Source organism: Tursiops truncatus, chromosome 19 (genome assembly GCF_011762595.2).
Source record: "Tursiops truncatus isolate mTurTru1 chromosome 19, mTurTru1.mat.Y, whole genome shotgun sequence".
Classification (NCBI taxonomy): domain Eukaryota; kingdom Metazoa; phylum Chordata; class Mammalia; order Artiodactyla; family Delphinidae; genus Tursiops; species Tursiops truncatus.
The window spans coordinates 40,484,294-40,503,613 of NC_047052.1; the positions used below are offsets into that span (position 1 = coordinate 40,484,294).

General features: G+C 40.0%; 2 protein-coding genes across 9 annotated transcripts in view; both read left to right on the forward strand.

Moving 5' to 3' along the window:
- ZNF507 (zinc finger protein 507) overlaps positions 1–4,478 on the forward strand; it is a 47,643-nt gene extending 43,165 nt beyond the window's left edge. For 4 of the 5 annotated variants that reach the window (XM_073795742.1, XM_019941007.3, XM_019941005.3 and 1 more), the window contains one exon: positions 51–4,478. In XM_073795742.1, the coding sequence (XP_073651843.1) occupies positions 51–417 (367 nt within the window). In that variant the 3' untranslated portion in view covers positions 418–4,478. The remainder of the gene's footprint in view (positions 1–50) is intronic. The other variant, XR_002177520.3, reaches the window with a different exon arrangement.
- A 10,793-nt stretch (positions 4,479–15,271) lies between these two features.
- DPY19L3 (dpy-19 like C-mannosyltransferase 3) overlaps positions 15,272–19,320 on the forward strand; it is a 73,018-nt gene continuing 68,969 nt past the window's right edge. For 2 of the 4 annotated variants that reach the window (XM_019941004.3, XM_073795743.1), the window contains exons 1-2: positions 15,272–15,410; positions 17,177–17,318. In XM_019941004.3, coding sequence (XP_019796563.1) covers positions 17,216–17,318 — 103 coding nt within the window. In that variant the 5' untranslated portion in view covers positions 15,272–15,410; positions 17,177–17,215. Of the gene's footprint in view, positions 15,411–15,848; positions 16,765–17,176; positions 17,323–19,320 lie in introns of those variants that run through there. The other 2 variants (XM_033844544.2, XM_073795744.1) reach the window with 2 other exon arrangements.

Here is a 19,320-nt window from a genome sequence, read left to right on the forward strand (position 1 = left end):
TCTGCATTATAACCAACTCAAGGTTTGATGTGTTTTCTTTTGTTTTTAAGAGTTCAGGGTAAATCCTCTGGAAAGACTGTGTTAAACAGCAGTGAAGAAGGAGCCGATTCTCTCACTGGAAGTTCAGAAAATTTGGTGTCATCCTCAGAGCTGATTTCCCAGGCTCCCAGTGAAGTCGTAGGTACCAACGAGAATGAGAAACTAAACCCTACAAGTAATACCTCATATAGTTTAGAAAAAAACTCCAGTCTGGCCCCTCCTGGCGTGGAGTATTGCGTTTTACTCTTCTGTTGTTGTATTTGTGGTTTTGAGTCTACCAGCAAAGAAAATCTTTTGGATCATATGAAGGAGCATGAGGGTGAAATTGTAAACATCATCCTAAATAAGGACCACAACACAACTCTAAACACAAATTAGGTGGAATAGTTATCTGAAGAGGAAAACAGCAGAAGAGGAAAACAGCAGAAGAGGAATCCTTTAAACCACAGTTTGCCCTTTGTGCTGTCCAGTAACTTACTAGGCACAGAAGAAATAGTTGGTGTGATTTTTGAAGAAATGACAGGTGTGACTTTGGAACGAAATTTGTAATGTAATAAAAGGAATTCCAAATGGATAAGGGGTGATAATATTTAAGCATTTTGAGTGAGGAGAAGTGGGTTGAGGCAGCAAAGATGTACTCTTATAATAACCCTCTGTTACCTGTTAGTTTAAGTGTATTTATTATTAAAAGCTTGTTATAGTGTAGAAATGCAAGCAAAAGAGTTAAGAAAGGGCTTTTCAGGAACTATTCTAAAACTTACTGTTATGAAAGTGTCACAATCTTAAGCAGAGCTTAATTTTCTTCATTCTCAATTTTGACATGAATGACAACCCTCTTGTGAGAAATGGGAGGCACGTGTCTGAGGGTTTTTTGGTATCAACAAAGGAAGGAAAAGATCATTACAGGGCTTTGAGATGATCAACCTAAATCTTTAGCCAGATTGATAGGAACAAATCATATACTCAATCTGAGATATATTACTTTACTCTTTAGAAAGAAAAAAGAAGAGAGACCTCTAAATCCAAATCTAGATTGTAAACAGGCGTTTACAAAGGAAATTATTGTCTTAAATTTACAGTGAATGTCTTGTGGGCAAAGGAGGAAAGAGGTGAATTCCCACCAGCCTCAAACCAAATCTCAAGGTTCATAAAAATGGTGACTGGTTGAGCACAGTGCACTTCTCAGAGGTTCTTTTCAGAGTGTTGATGGAACACTGCAGCTTCTCAATAGTTACATAGGCCTTCTTATCCACTCTTCTAAACTAGACCAAGCTTGTTGTCTAAAAACAACAAAGTAGGAAAAATTGCATTTGCTTATCAGACCTTGGAAGTAGGTTGAACTGTTAAATAAAAATCATTTGTGGGAAGAGGAATGAAATTCAAAAGCCCCTTAAAATGAGTACTACTATTGAGATTTTACTTCCTGGAGCTTTCTATTTAGTTATACTTAGCATAAGAGATACAACCAAATGTGGCTAAAATGTAGTAAAAATTCAGGTTGTTTATAAAACGTTTAATAACAAACAAAAACTATTTGGGTTTCTCCTATCCAGGAAATTGTATTTTATTGGTGTGCAATAGGACACATGGGAAGCCAACAAAAACTTGCCATCAAATAGATGTAATCTTCTCATTAATTACACATTTGTATTACAGTGTATTTCAAAGAGTGAAGAGAGCAGGGTTTTTGGGGTTTGCTTTTGTAGTTCTGATCATTTACGTATGCATTGTTCTGTTAATGTCAGTTCTGCCTACAAGTCAAAAGGCGGCCGGTGCACCACGTGGTGCACCGTCTTCACGGTGCTCTTTATGAACTTGACTCTAACATCTTCTAGAGCTGAGGCTGTGCCTCTCATAAAGCTTAGAAAACATCGAAAACAGAATTTCTTGAATAGGATACTCTGTAGACACATTTTAGGAAAAGAATTCTCTTCCCAAAGTCCAGGTATGAATCGAATGAATTAACGTTTTTCAGATAGCATTAGGAACTATTTAAGGGGGGCCAGGTAACCTGAAATACTGTCTGATTTGCGTGTTTTTGTTTTGTTTTGTTTTGTTGATTTGCTTTTTAAAATCTAATTTGATGATGATATTTGAACAAACAGAGTTGATTGTAACTTTGCAACTCTTTAATTTACGTAGCTTTAGTTTATTTGTGAAAGTTAATCCATTTCTGGTATCTGATTTTTAAAAGAGAAAATGAATTCATATATACTAAACTATATTCCGCAAATCCACATGCAGTGGGTTTTCTCATTTTCTCCTGTTTTCAGAATTAAAAGTTATATTTCATTTCAAATTCAAAAATAAACTTTTAAATGGTTCCATTATTAACTATATTGTTCCCACTTAGTTTTTTCATTACTGGTAGCTCTGACTCAATGTTTCTTTATAAAAATCTATTATTCTGAAAATTAACAACCTTAGAAGAGTTTTTGTTTTATAAATTTTCCTTGGCTTTAATTTTATATAATCATTTGGAAAATACTAGTAACCAAAAAACATTCCCAAAATTTCAACAGTGTATTTTTAAATTAACTTTCTTCATTTCCTTAAACTACTTCCATTGACTGTTAAATTTGCCATTTGGAATCATGAATTTAAAATTTCCCTAGCTCATGGGAAAAAATTAACCCAGAAGTTCAAAAGTCTTTAAATATTCATCTGCTCCCAGCCTAAAATATCTTCAAAAGCTTTCTCTTGGCCTATAGGAGGAACCATATACCAAGGATGTTGTGTACCTTCCCATTATGGTTTTGAGGCAAGCCTTAAGTTAACCCTCCCCACTAAGAACAATTGAATACGATGAAGACTAAATATGCAATTTTAATTATAGAATAGATATTAAAATAATCAGCAAGAATTCCTTTATAGGAATAACATTTACTGGTACTAGATCTTTTGCCATGTAATGCTCAGTATTTGTTTTCCCCTCTGAACACTTACAATTCTAAGATTTGACAGTGAAAATAGTTTTTAAAACACTTACTGGATAAGGCAAAGGTGGGGAGGGGGAAGATGATGCATTCTGATCATTATAAATACTACTTTTTCAGGGCTCTATCATTTTCTCTCTTTCTCTAATAATCCAGAATATGGTTGGTATCCCCAGTGTTCTAACAGTACTATGCCTATATTCCACTTGACCTGTAGACTTCAAGTTCTGTGTCCAGCCAGTGCAGTGTAGTGACACTGACTGAAGCCTTTATTCTAGATCTTTCATCTATTTGAGGTAGCTATCAGTGGCTTTGTTATTATTTTCTTTGTCTTTTCTCACAAAGCAAATGGTGGGCACCTATGTTTACATTGTATCTTCCTGCAGTGTACTTGGCTTGACAAAGACAAGCAGGCTTCTCTTTTGAGACTTATTGTATTTTTAGTTTTCATAGACACTTATTTAATCTTTTTTTATTGTACAGCAAGGTGCTCTAAGTAATATTCTATAAAATATATTTAATAGAGATTTGAGTTTGATATTCATGGACATGAATACATGTATTTTTTTAAGAAATAAGTATTGTGTAACACTATGGCATTGCTTCTATAGCCAAAGTCTAAAAATTTCTGGAACACTGACATGTAAAGACTACAGTTAATTCTGACACTGTATCTTATTAAAATAGGATGATTTGCATTTTGTAAAATTATCCTGCACATCAAGCTGCATGCCTTAATGCCTAAAACTCTAGGATTATTTTCATGGTAGAACAGTTTATCTGTTCAACAAACAGTGAAGCAAGGTCTTAGCGCTACTTTAACTACCTTTGGAAATACTGTACAATGTTAGAATAATTTATTTTGCTTTACAGAAGTTTGTCATGTATTGACTTTAATATTGTATTTTGGTAATAAATTTTTTGTTAAAAACACTTGCCTCTAAGTTTTATTAACAAAAAGTTATATCCATTCTTATTTTGGAAGTGTTGATTTAATCACTTAGAAATTTGGATTTAAATAATGAAGAACTTCCCCAGGCTTAAACTAAGGCTTATGATTACCCTTTGGTAACATGTTAAACTATTGATGACTAGCATTAAACTCTGTTACACAAAGGTAATTGAAAAAGCATTCAGATTGTTTTAATCTTTTAAAAAATTCAATCTAGGAACTCTCCTGGTGGCCTAGTGGTTACGAATCCACCTGCCAATGCAGGGGACATGGGTTCAACCCCTGGTCCGGGAAGATCCCACGTGCCTCAGAGCAACTAAGCCCACGTGCCACAACTACTGAACCTGCACTCTAGAGCCAACGAGCCACAACTACTGAGCCCGCGCCTAGAGCCCGTGCTCCACAGCAAGAGAAGCCACTGCTATGAGAAGCCCACAAACCACAACGAAGAGTAGCCCCCGCTCACTGCAACTGGAGAAAGCCCACGCACAGCAATGAAGACCCAACACAGTCAAAAATAAATAAATAAAAAATTTTTTTTAAAAATTCAATCTAATTTTGTAGTTTTTCTCCTTGCTACACAGTTCTTCACTTTATCTTCCAAATCACATCCTTATACGCTTTAAATTCTGATGTATTCAAACTGCTAAAGTAGCTCTCTTAACGGCAGTTAGCATTTTGCACTTGCATTGATCCGTTGCATTGGCAAGTGAAGCTAACATCATCTGACTGTATCATTGGTCTAGTTACACATTTGTGCCCTAGAATCCTGGGCTACCTCGGCTGCGAGTGTCTGAGGCCAAATATTTCTCCCCAAAAGCTTTAATCCCTTGTCCTGTCTCCCCAGGGGCAACATAATTATGTCCTATCTTTTAAGAGCCAAATCCCAAAACCGTCACTAACCTCTGGACAGTTGTAGAAATCTCAGCATGAAAGATCCAGAACATGTGCAGTTTGGTAGCCACCAGCCACATGCGGCTGTTGAGCACTTGCAATATGACTAGGATGCTAAGTGTATAATATACAACAGTTCTGAAGACATCATTTTTTAAAAAAGTATCGCATTAATGTATTTTATATTGGTTGTTGAAATGATATTTGGGATATTTTGGGTTAAATAATATTAAAATTAATTTCACCTGGTTTTCTGTGTAGCTACTATAAAATTTTAAATTGCATATGTGGCTCACATCGTATTTCTGTTGGACAGTGGTGGTATAGAAGAAGGATTAGTAAACTGACAGCCCTTGTTTCAAATCTGGCCTGCCATCCATTTTTGTAAATAGTTTTATTGGAACACAGCCACACCCAGTCATTTACATACTGTATATGGCTATTTTTGAGGTACAACAGCAGCACTGAGAAGTTGTTACAAAGACTGTATGCACCACAAAGCCCAAACTATTTACTATCTGCTTAATAGTAAATCGTTTGATAGAGTTTGCTGACCTGTGACCTAGAACAATGGTATGATCTGTGCTTTAAAGCTCCCAGGAAAAAAAAGCTTCTTATAAAGAAAGCCTTATATAGCATTATTTTATAAATATATTATTTCGTCTCCTGTTCTTCTACAGCCCTACCCATAATTTATGACTTAACCTATTTCAACATCTCCACTACTTAAAGCCAAACACAATTTGTTTAAAATAACAACATAATTAAATAATAAATAATGCCGCTTTTAAAAAGTATTGTTTTCCTCCTGACAACCTTATGGTGCTGATGGTACCCTCTCTGCTTCACCCTTTCTGTGATGTGGTCATGCCACCGGCATATCTAACTGCGGTTGGGAGGTAACCGTGGCAGCTAATCCACTCAACTGCGGTGACCATTGACTTGCATAATCCAGGATATAAAGAAAAGTCTTAGACACACCTCTTTATAATGAATAACTTGTCTGAGTCTAAAATCAGATTCTGGGGTTGGGTGGCGGTTGTAGTTGGCTTTGATGTAGAACTGTTGACTAAATTGGCAGATTAAGAAAAAGTCACAGTATTCGCCTACATAGATTCTTCCGAATCAAGCAGCAAAGATGTAAAATGAACATTTTTGGCCCTATAAATTCTCAGAGTGAGTTTCTGTTTTTAATTGATGCCATACAATAGATAGTATGTTTTGGTTTATATCTTAGAATTCAAATGACTGTAAGATGCTTAAACCATTTCCAGAGTCCTAGATGTGCAGCAAAATCTGGTTTGTGTGTTGTGTTGGGGGACTGTAGACCTCATTTTTCCGGTGGTACATTAATATACTGCATCCAGTTTTCTCATTTAGACCATAAAGTGTTTGTAAGATTATGACATACTTGGTTTTTATCGATTTTTTTTTCCCAATATGAGTAATTCCTGTTTAAATTGTTTGCCTTGCGAAAGTTGATTCTAGTAGATCTTCCTTTGAATTAAAAGTTTAATTTTAGGCATCTAATATAAATTCTTACCATTATAGAACAAAATCATAAGATGTTGGTGTTGTTTTGTTTCCTAACTCAACCACGTTTACGCCAGTTGTGTCACTTAATGCAGAGAGTAAAGGCACCATTCAGGAACAGTTTGCAAAACTGAATGTAAGACAGATACTTCCATGATAATGCTGACGTAGATGGGGCCTTGGCTTGAAAAGGACATGATGTGTTAGGTGGACGGAGTTATATTTACACAAATCAGAAAATAATGAATCCTTGACCATGAGCTGATAAAATAGACCTATTTTATCTTTCTAATTTCTCAGCTTTATCCTCTGTTAAAAGGAAAAATTAAGAATAATTGTCCATGTCATTGCCACTGGTATCAGTAATTGTAAAATGTTGAGTTATTAATAAAGTATGTCATCTTAAATATGTACACAATAGAAAATTATGACCTGAAGAGACCCTCAACAAAATAAAACAAGTTATTCATTTTTCAGGTCTTTTATTAGTACCTGATGTTATTTAAAGGCTTAGTGCACATCTCCAGATTTCTGGGTTTTTTCTACTTGTCATTTTATTAATTTTAGTATCCATACTTCAGCAATAATGTGGCTGCATTTTACTGAAACAGACACATCAATCTACATCTTGCTCTTTTTTGTTTATATCTGCAATCCCGTTTAAACTTAGTATTTCCAACCACAAAAGGTGTTAGAAAATTCTGTTTCAGGCTAGTGAGAAAAAGTACAGCAGGATACAGTTCAGATCATAAGCTGTATTTATTTCTGATCTCTACAGCTCACATTCTACAAAAAATAGTTATGCTGGAATAATTAAATAATTGTAGGAAACCAGCGGTTTCCAAGTTATCTTCATTTTCCAAGCCCTTCTCCATATGAAGCATGAGAATACAACTGGTGAGGTCGTGCCTTTCCATAATGCTAAGATTGGAATCCATGCAGGGTATCACCCTGTAGGTTAAAAAACTAAAAATGAGGCCCTTCAGAATCTGTGCCCAGCTGGAGCACCCCTGTGCTCCGTGTGCAAATGCTGATAAAGAGGCTCCAGTGTACTATGTGACACTTTTTAAAACTCACTTTGTAATCACAGGAAAAAAGTGTGGATCTTCCTAACGGGAAAGCGGTCACTGTGTCCCATCTGAAGCAAGGGGAGGACATGGGTGGTGGACGGCCTGCCAGCTGCACACTGAGTGGGTATTTTGCTACCTCAGCTGGTTTGAAATATAGTTTGGCTTTACCTTTTTGAACCTCTTGTAAGTTCAGTTATGTCTTCTATTTTCTGAAATGTGAAATTGATTTTATAATACCAACCTCAGAGAGTTATGTGGACTAAATGAGAAGATCGTCTGTAAGATACCTAGTTGAGTTCTGACAGTTCTGGATGGTGTTGGTTCGAAGCCATGTGACCTTGAGTAAGGCATTCAACCTTTTTTTGAGCCTCAGTTTCTGCATCAGTAAAACAGATGGTAATACTTAAACCTTGTAGGGTTGTTGTGAAGATCAGCAACCATGTGTATAAAAGGCCTGGCCATCTGTGAGCTCAAACAGTGGTTCCTATCATGGTTTGAGCACTCACTGTGTGTGCTGGGGGCAGGGACGCATTAAACGCCCTTATAAATCATGGTATCAAAGCTACGTGTTACAACCTTGGAAAGGACTCTAAGAGCCATACTGCTTTGTGTTTTGAGGAAGGATACTCGCAACAAAATATCGTATCTCTTAAAATATACCCAAAAAAGACAAACCTGGTACCTAGAATATTGTATACAATTCATGTCACATCTAAAAAGACAACAGCCTGGGAGAAAGTGTCAGAACATTACCCTGTTACCATGACATTAAGTTCATATAATCATTCTCTCACACCTATAAACCGCCATTAAGGACTATGTGAAAATGGCCCTTTCCCTAAATCAGCTGATGAGCGGGCAGCATTGGCAAAACTTAGGCCCAAGGAGAGAGAATGGTATTTCAAATTGTATACGCTCAGTATAATCAGCCGCTAACTATACAGGATTGAGTGCCATGCACTGGACCATTAGGGAAAGGTAACAGTTCTTGGAAACGGTGAGAAATGGCCTGGCTCTGACCATGCAAAGCTCTCACACGGAACTCAGTCTTCTAACCATCGCACAAGGACTGTTTCACCTGCAGGACTCGGGTGCAGAGCAATCCTAATTCTGAAGCATACCTGCAGTCCAGCCCTAAAGCCAGCCTCTTCATATGGGGTGCTGTCCTGTGGGCCTGGGATGTAGCTCTGCTAGTTTCACCGAGGAGACTTATGACCAGGTCGGAAAACGGCAGAACGGGCAAAGATAAAATCCAAACCAGCATTTGCGTTTAACCACTATCCACTGATGTAACTTAACATTATTTCCAGTCTCCCCCCACGCCTCCAACACACACACATACACTTACGCATAGTGAAAATACAAGAGAAAAGTTAAACTCTAGAATTTGGCCGGTGTTCCAACCACCAAAACTTAATCTGTATCAGCGTTTCAACCTTTTTTTCATTATCACGTCCCTAAGGAACTTTTTTTTAGACTTTTCCTGATCACCCCCCTCCATGAAATTTGAATACCTAAGATATACTGTATATCTGCACTTTATACATTAAAAGAATAAGGTTTTTTCCAACCCCCAAGAGCCAATTTTCTCCCTGTTGGGGGCGGAGGGGGTAATATCACCACGGAGAACGTATGCTCATATAAATGAACTGGTTGGTGACAGTTGTGAGAGGAAACAAACTTTGTTTCCTGGTATCTTGACTGAAAAAAATGTAAAGCCATCAAGAGACTGTGATTAAAAACCTCTCAGAGGTAGCTGTATTCGTTCCTCCATCATGTGGGGAGCACAAAAGGACAGAGCCTACCTACTCCAATCTCCACACAACTATTGGGGTCGTTTGAGTCCTAGCAGCTTTCAGGCCTGGTGAGATGCAATGAAGCCTGTGAATTCCTAAGCGTAAGTCCTTCAGGCTAGTTTATTAACATCCATGGGTGGACTCAGGAAGATCTGGGGACAGCACATGGTTAAGTGTTAGTGAAAATCCAACCCAGTGCTAGATTAGCCATAATTTAAGGCATGATAAAATATCTGAATTTGAGGGTATTAGAAACACATACATTTCTGGCTGAAAGTCCTACTTCGTCCTACCAAAAAAAAAAAAATCCCAAGCCAGACTGTACACCTTGGCATCTGTTAGTAGGAAATGTCTATTTCTAGGGTTTTTAGACACCTGTTGTATATACCTGTTTTGCAGGGAATGACATTAGAGCAGTCCAAGGGAACAAATTGGAAAGACCAGCCAAGGCTGGTTTGTGGACTAGAAGAGCCAACATCTAAGAATCATCACACTTCGCCAAAAGCTTATTATGTGATAAAGCACCATCATCTGCTTTAACTGGATAACCTGACTATTCGTGTCCTTATTCAAAAACATACAATAGTTATTCTAACCATGGAAATGGAAAAGAAAGGCGTAGGTGGAAACAGCAGACAAGTAGAGGGAAGAAGAGTACCAGGTGTTGAAGAAAATGAACCAACCTTGACAATGTTTAAATATTTTGTTAACTTTATTTAATAGAGTCCTTGGATAATTATACACCTATGCTAATCTGCCTATAAATTTCATTCTTCTAAACCATTACAAATCTAGTTAATACGAAGTTGATCAAAGGAAGAGAGAAAAAGTAACTAACAATATTACATAATACCTTTTCTTAAGAATCTTCCCAGGGAAGGAGGCAAGTATTTTAAAGGCGGGGTGGGGGGGGGGGTATGGGGAAGGACTCAGGTGTAATGCTGATTCCTGTGCAACTCTGGAATGATCTGTGAGCACTGAGAAAGCTGATCTCCAGGACTCAGCATGGGTTGCCTAAGACCAAGAGTGCCAAACTAGGCTCGGAAGAATGCCGTAGACACGGCTGATCTCTGAGGTCTCTGACATGGGTCATACGCAAGGAGTGTATAAAACAACCCATGGGATGTAGGAAGAACATATTAGGATTTCCATATATTGCAATACATAATGTGTATATATATGTATGTATACACACACACATACGTGCACACGTTCACACACAGAGAGGACAAACATTTTTGATTGATGAAGTTTTGAGATCAAAAAGTTTGGAGACTACTGCTCTGACTTTTACTAACACACTTGAAAAACCAACCCTGTGGACGAGGTGGCAAAATAAGATTGCATGAAACTACTGTTGCAAAAATATGTGTAAGTGGGCCAAACTGTCTTCAACTGAATATGTGTTTCTGTAAAAGAATACTCAGTATTGTAAAGATCTCATTTCTCTCAAAGACTTCTTTACCTTTTATACAATTCCAGTAAAATAATCTCCATGGATTCTTTTTTGGAAACTGGTAAAAGATTATAAAGTTTATATGAGCAAGAAAATATGCAAAACTTGCCAGAACATGTGTTTAAAAGAAATACAGTATGTAGAACTGTTGCAAACTAGTTCTTTTTAAAAATCATTTAAACACAATAAATGAGTTTACAAATAGGCCGTATACGTACTAGAATTAGTATGTGATGCAGATAATTCAAATCAGTAAGGTAAGAATGATGGTGAAACAACTGATTCTCCAATTAGAAAAAAAATTGTCAGATCTCTCTCTTCATATTAAAAAGGTGCAATATTTTTTAAAACTAGGAAAAAGTATTTTTAAAATTTTACAATCTTGGGATGGTAAAGGTTTTCCTAAGTATGTTGGAAAAACCCAGAAGCTTTTATAAAGGGAAGATGATAGACTTGATAACAGAAAATGGAAAACCAATGCAAAGCGAAACACACTATATGAAGTACACAACACTGAGAAATACCTGCAAGGTATACAACAGAAAGTTAATATCCAGGGACTTCCCTGGTGGTCCAATGGTTAAGACTACGCACTTCCATTGCACGGAGCACAGGTTCGATCACTGGTCAGGGAACTAAGATCCCACATGCCACGCGGTGCGGCCAAAAAAAAATGTTAAAATCCATAATCTATAACTAATCCCTTTATATAAAGATTAAATCGATGATTGGCCAAAGAACATGAAAACATAAATCACAGAAAAAGAAATACAAACAGCCAATAATGTCCTGATATTATCTCCACCTAATACATTTAAAATGATATATCATTTGTCGCCTAAGATTGGCAAAGATTAAAAATATCCATTGTTGACAAGGACACTGAAATAAGCCCCGTAATGCACATTGGTGGAAGTGTAAATTAATACAATTTTTAACCTTTTGTAATGTAGTTTGCCAATGTTTATCCTAATTTAAATTCTAGCAATTCTATTTCTAGAAATATATCCTAAAGAATTACATAAATATAAGGATATTCTCTATGCACTGCACGTAACAGGGTAAAGCTGGAAACAATCTAAATGTCCAATTAGAGGGCAATATTAAATAAATGATGATACATCCATACAGAGGATGACTACTATATTGAATACCCATCATTGTATAACAAAATTACCCCTAAACTTAGTGGCTTTAAAACAAATATAAACATTTATTATTCTTACCGCATGTATCTGTGCATGAGATATTTGGGAGTGGCATGGATGACATGGAGCTGGCAGATCTTCCTCCTAGGTGGCTCACTCACATGGCAGGCTGGTTGTTGGCCAGAGGCCAGGTGCCGCCCATGTGGCCTTCTCTCCACGATGTCTGAGTGTCCTCACAACATGGTGGCTGGCATCCCCCATAAGTGCGCAATCCAAGAGAGGATAAGGCTAAAACTAGGATGTCTTTATGACCTGGCCTCAGAAGTCCCACACTGTCACTTCCACCGTATTCTATGCATCACACAGAAAAGCTATGATTCAGTGAGAGGGGAGTATATAAATATCAAGCAGCAAGGATCATTTAAGCTGAAATTTAAAGGCTGAATAGTAGTTAAGTCAGGCACTTATAAAAACTTGGAAATTTATGAATAGGAAGTAGGGATGAGGCTGGAGAGGTAAATGGAGCCTGACTCACAGCAGTACTTTCAAGCTTGTTAAGGAGCTTTTTATATAAAGCCAGTAAGCCACCGAAAGACTTATATCTTAGTAAGATCAGTATGTTTTTTATATGGAGGGTGGACTGAGTGGACAAGGCCAAAGGGCAGGAATGGTGGTAAGGCAATCGGTTAGCAGACTATTGAAATGATCCAGACAAAAAACTGTGCCTTGGATTACAGTAGTGGCAATGGAGATGGGGAAAAGTTGGGCAAGTCCTGAGATACTTAGGAATAAACCCAATGGGACTCAGTGTTTGACTGGATATATGGGCTACACAACAGGGAGGAATCAAGTTTGGCTCCTAAGTTATTGACAGCAATTAGGAAAAGGGGGCACATGGGATGAAAAGTAGGTTTGGGGATTAGAAAAAGTTTAATTTTTAACGAGTTGAGTTTGAGTGCTCTGCACACATGGAAATTTCCAATAGGCACTACATGTATGGGACCTGGCTGTCAGGAGCTATGCCTGGACATAAACACTTACAAGTGATCAGAATATCACTGGAAATTGGAGCCATGAGCCAGAGAGGAAGAGTTTACATGAGACTGAAAAGGAATGCCAGAAAGGTAGAGAGGAGGAATACTGGGAGAGTCTATTGCCACAGAAGGGAAGAGTGATCCAGAGTGTTCATACTACTAAGCCAAACTACTGAAAACTGAACAAACATCGTACATCAGACAGGAAAAAGCCAATGGAGAAGGAGAGCTCTCTCCCTTGGTCCAACGCAAGATGCTTTTATGGGAAGGATGTGACTTCCCATAAGAAGACATTAATGACTTCGCGTGCAGTGCTTCTCAAAGTGTGACGTACATACAAATAACCTGGAGATTACATTAAAATGCAGATTCTGATTCAGTAGGCCTTGGGGAGAGCCGGAGAGCCGACATTTCTAAGGTCCTAGGTGATGCCAACACAGCTGGTCCACAGACAATATTTTGAGTAGCAAGGTCCTGCTATGGCTCTCAAACTTTGCTGAACACAGACCCACATGGAGAACTTCTTAAAACCAATTATTTGTCCCTGACCCCTACAGATTATGATTCGGTAGGTATGTCTAGAACCCGATAATTTCCAACAAGCTCCCTTATGATGTTGATAGTGATGCCACAGGTTTCCAGGCCATACTTTTGAGCTGAACTGTTCCAGCACAACTTAACTATTGCTGGCCCCAACAGAGGAAAAGCCAGATCCCACTGGGTTTCAAAACACAATGCAAACAAGTATTCCTGTAGACCTCTGCAGTCACAGCCCATGACCAGAGGTCAATAGGGGCAAAAGTCTACCGCTCATTACCCATCACCCCCATGGTTGCTGTATCAGAATGAATTCATTCTTAATTAACTTATTTATTGCCAAGACTTACCCTCAGCAGTGGATGTCTGTTGCTCTCAAAGCGTTATTTTGCTTAGTAAAGCCATTTCATATGAAAACAAGCAGCTGCTAACAAGTACTATTTCCTTTACTCAAGGGACGCATGTTTCACAACAGACGTTTTTTTCCCCAGTGCGCAAGACAGTTTAAGAAAAAACCCTACATAATAAGGTGGGGAGGAGAGGGGGAATTCTACTTAAGGAGGAATCAATTCACATATGTATTTATTAAACACACAAATGTATCTTATGTAAAGCATCTTAAGGCGAAAGAGAAAGATTATAAATATACAGTCCCTGTTCTCAAGTCCATAACATGAAAAAAAGACACCAACAATCATGTTAAAACATGACAAATGCCACCTGAAAAAACAGCTGACATTTATTTTTATTAAAACCACCAGCAGATACCTCAACCCATTGACACAGAATGTGTGTCTGTTATTAACAGCAACAGACACACAAAGGAGGAGGAAAATATCAAACAGTGGAAACAAGGAAAGGCACCTGGCTGAAGTAATTCCTGGAATTAGACAGACGAGCAGTCCTCTTCACAGGTGGAAGACCCAGAGGACCATTCCTTAATAAAAATCAATTAACATGTGCTCGGAGAATCTGCTAACAAAAGGCTTTACCTACTGTTCATCAAAGTGTGATTAAGAAAGATATCCACGTATACAACACAGCAACTGCCCTCCGAAAAGGCTTACACTCTAGTTTGGAGACAGAGTAACACAGGAGCCTAAGAAGACAGAGGAACGTATTCTACACAAAATTTGGAAGAAGACAGCGCGCCCTGCCCCCCTCGCCAAAAAGAGGCGCGTCTTTGGAGATGCGAAAGTACCTCACTGGCAGTCGGTAAAAGACTTCCAAACACAGATCACCGGCAGTTGGGGCCTGGGGGTGTTGCCAAGACCCGAGAAGGGGGCGCGCCAGGCCTTGGCAACGCGGTTAGCTGGGAGATGTCCGAGTGGTCGGACTGCTTCCGTCCACCGGGCCCTTACTGACCCCTCCACATCCACCAGCACAGGAGACAGGAGGGCACCGGCGCAAGAAAGAGTTTTTCGCGGCCCCCAGCCCGTCTCACCCTCCCCACCCGGGGTTCGACTTGAGGCCACCCTTATTCGCATCCCGGCCCTCTTCCCCCGAGCAGCGCCGCTCGCTCTGGCCTGGGGGTGGCGGGAGTCTGCGTAGGCGAAGGTGGCCTCGGGCTCCTCGGTCGGTGACGGGGGTCCAATGTTCTTCGAGGGGTGCCGGGAGCCGCGGGACATAGCGGAACGGAGCGGAACTCAGCCAACACTACAGCCCGGCGGCCGGAAGTGCGCCGCTTCCTTCCGGCCGGCGCCGCACGAGACGGGGCGGGGCGCCCCGAGAGGGGGAGGTGGCCCGTGCTGACGGACGGCTCCCGGGACCTATAGGCGCGGCCTCAGTGGCCCAGCCTCCCCGGCGCGCCCCCTCCCCGGGGCGGTGACTCCCCCCAGCCCCCCATTTCCAAGGTGCAGCACAAAGCTCCGCGGCTGCTGGGTTTTAGCTTTCCCCGCGGCGCGTTGCTGGCCGTAGTGCGGCCCCGCCCCCACGGCCCTCTGCGACCCCGGCCGGCCGGCCGGCTGCCCCCGTTCCCGGTCCGGAGCCGCGCGCGAGGACGGCTGAGGCCGCAGGTCTGTGGCTGCGTTTCGGGCCGCGGGCAGCGCGAGGGGACGCACGGGCGCGAGGCTCCGTCGGCGGCCCCGGACTGTCCGGCGGGCGGGTGGCGCTCCGCCCTTGTGTGGCGGCGTTCGGCTGAATCTGCCGCGAAGACCGAAAGCCCGCGGGCCGCCCCGCTGCGTCGCTCAGGGTGGGGGCGCGAATCCGGCCCTCGCGGCGTCTGCGGAGACCCGGTGGGGGACTGGGCTCCCCCTTGTCCTCCCGACGTGCGGGACTGGGGGCGGCAGCTTGGGAGAGAGCAAGTTTGCCGAGGGCGGGGCGCCTTCTCGGGCGACTTCTTGCTTTGGCCACGCGGGCGGAGGGAGGGGCTGGGTGGTCTCCGGCCTCGGCGGCCACGCCACTTCCTAGGTGAGCCGGAGCGAGTTACTGAACTTATTCGGCCCCTCAGCGTCTGGCGGGGACTCCGGTGGTGTAGCTTGGGTTGCGGAGGTGAGCTGAATAATGTGCCCTGCAGCGCCCCGGGATGCCCAGTACGTGCTGGTTCTTCTAAGCAATGGAGAAAAAAACCACCCGCTCTCATTTCCCTTTTCAAACATTTAAGATGGCATTCCTTGTAATTTGATGGGCAAACTTTTGTTTCTTGGGTTCATGCAGTTATCACACGTAGTTGGCACTTAAACATTTGTTGCCCTTCTGTCCTAATGTGTTACGTTGTATCAGTTGTGGGCTTTTTACAACTCCGCTTGGGGCCCTTAGAAAGGTCATGATTCTAGGATGAGGTAATTTGGGGGTAAGCTCATCTGTAGAGGTACGACTTTGCCCACACTCCTTTTCTCCCTCGTTGCTCCAGAGTCTCCATTTTCGGTGCTTGCACCTTTTTCCTCTCAGATTTTTTTTTTTGTATGAATGAATGAATGGTATAACGTTGATTGGTGTGTTCTTTTCAGTAGAGCAACTTGTTTACCTTTAGGAATTAATAAACTGCCCCGACAGTCGTGTCCGGCAACCGGTCATAGTTAATAAATGGTTAAACGCTGTTCATTCGTCGGAGGAGTGACGCCAGCTGTTCCGGGGGACTGTAGCCAGCTTACTCACTGCCACCACTCCCCTGCCTCCCACTTACTGCTTCCAAACCAGGCCCCTGCTCCCTGCCGTCACTCCCACTGTTGCTGCCTGGTGTAGCAGCTGCCCTGATTGGCACACCCCCGCTGCCATCACCACTGAGGCATATTCCTAAAGCTTCCAGTGTGAATTGTTTGAAGGAGCACCAGTATCAAAATCCAGATACCGGAGACAAAACAGTGTTTCAGTTCTTCAAAATCAGACCATCAACAATCAACAAATTTACTACTTAATACCTTTTCCATGGTTGGTACTATAGAAAATAATATAAAACTACCTAATTATGTGACAAAATGCGTGGTAACTGCTATGACTCGGGAAGGGGAGAGATCAGTAGGGGTTGGTGCATCCCAAGAAAGAAGGTTTCCTGGAAGAAGGGCAGGGGATTGTCTGTGATGCTCACCTGGGCTCCTAACTCTTGGCAGTGCCTGCCACAGGACAGGCGCTTCATAAATGTGGTTGTGTTAAAGAAATATTTGTGTTGTGTCTTGAGAGTAGCTTTGAAAGCCGGTTAAGGTTTGGATGGGAAAATGGGAGGGCGTCCTAAGCAAGGGAAAATGGCTCAGGTAAAGTCTCCAAAACACAGATGAGCACAGGCTGTATTTGGCAGAGAGGGTACGGACATATGGATGGTGGCTTAATTCTGTGTTGTTTGTAGGAGTGGTTGGAAGAACAATGCATGTGAGTCTTTGACACCATGATATCCATCAGGCAAAGAAAAGGAATACAAACCACAGAAGTTTCAGAGGATTACGTGGCACAAGAAGAAAATGTGAAGTTGGAAAATAAATTGTCATCTAGTAGGTGATTTAAATTAAAGCAGCATTTGGGATTGCTTTTTTGTCTGCATATTGAAATAATCACTCTCCAATAGGATAAAAATTTGGTGAGACCTAATAGGTGAAGAAACTTATTCTATTACCTTGATATTTTAGTTTTACAGATGATTTGATCGCAATGTGATAATATTTGTTTTACAGTTATGATTAGATAAAAGACCTCTGATTAGAGCCCTTTGCTTCTCAGCTGCCTGTTCAGTATAGTTATGCCAATCTGATCCTTTGACTTTGAGAGTAATACTTTTTCCCACTGTTCAGATTTTAGTCTACTTCTAATTTTTCTGGTTTGTGTATGCTGTTCACAACTAGACAGCCTTACCTTGGGTGAGTTTCTCATTTCATTAAAGTATTGAAAGATGAATCAAACTTTCTTTTATTCTTTATTTTCAGTTAAATTCCTGAAATTTTCTAATTTGCTTTTTTTTTTTGGTGGGAAAAGTGGTCAGAATTTGGTAAATTGTTTAAATAATGTTGAAGACTCTTGCTAAGCCATACATCAAATGGCATTAATTACCAAATTCCTGCTACCCAAGTTGCTTTCTTAGGCTAAGCATGGTCAGGATTTTTTAAAGTAAGCATGAAAAATTCCATGTCTATCAGCCATTTTGGGTATCTGACAGAGTTTACATCAGCTGCAGCTAGAGCTAGTAAAGTAATTTGGGGTAACAGTTTTATTTTTTATTTATTTATTTTTTTGGTGGGGGGGGGTGACAGTTTTATAAAATAAAAGTAATCTATATTGAGCAGTCATGCCATCCAACTCAGCTATTAGCAATTTGGGACAATACAGAGTATTTTCTGAAAATCTTATATAAAAACAAATACAGGTTCAAGTTTGTCCTTTTAAATTAAAACATAACTTTGAGGACTGTTCATTTTACCAAAGCAGTATTTATTCAGGTCAGAAAAAAAAAAGAAAACTAAAGAAAAGCAAAAATGAAGGAAAAAATACTCCCACAAACCCACTCATCCTGAGATTACCACCAATGACACTTTATCTTGCTGTCTAAATGTTGTTCTCTGTACATGTACACCTACAAGCATTCAGATGTGTTTCTTCTCAAAATTGAGATCCTACTCGCTGTTGTGTAACTTGCTATCTTTCTCTTGTTGTGTTATGAACATATGTCAGTCAGTGTATTTTTAAAATTTTGTCAGTGTGTAGTCACTGTGTGACTGTAGCATAATTTATTTAATTTCTTATTGAATATTTAGATGATTTTTAACCTTTTACCTATACAACCTGAACCACAGTGGCCAAATGTTTGTTTAAAACTTTATTTCTTTGGGGTGTATGCCTAGATTTGCAATTATTGGTCAGATAGTGTGCTCATTTTGGTGGCTTTTACTTCCTGTTGCCATGTCACATTCCAGAGAGGTATCCATTTATTCTAACACCAGCAGTGTTTAAAAAATGTCTATTTAAAAAAAAAAAAAAAGGCGATATTTTTGTATCCTTACCAAAACAGAGTACTAAGCATTTTTAAGCTATCAAATTGGCCACTATTGTAAAAGTTATAGCTCTTTGTTTTGGTTTGCATTTCATTAATACTAACTTTTTTTTTCTATTAAGTTTATTGGCCATTTTTTCTTCTGTGCATTGCCTATTCATGTCCTTAATCAGTTTCCTACTGAAATATTCATTTTTTTTATTATCCTGAAAGTATTTATCCTATATTAAGGATATTTTATCTTTCTTATATGTACTATAAATATGTTTCTTAGTTTATATTCCTTTAACTTGTGTGATGGGGTTTAAAATTTTAAGTAATCAAGTTTGGGAGTAGCTTTTAATGAATAAACCACACATTGTAAGTAGATCATCTAAAAGACTTTATATTTTAGATCTGTAACCCATTTATTCCTCTATTTAAGAAACTTAGTAGTTAAACTAGGTCAAGCACAGGTCCTAGGTGTTAAGATGAATAAGATAATATGCTGGTCCTCAAGATGCTTACATTCT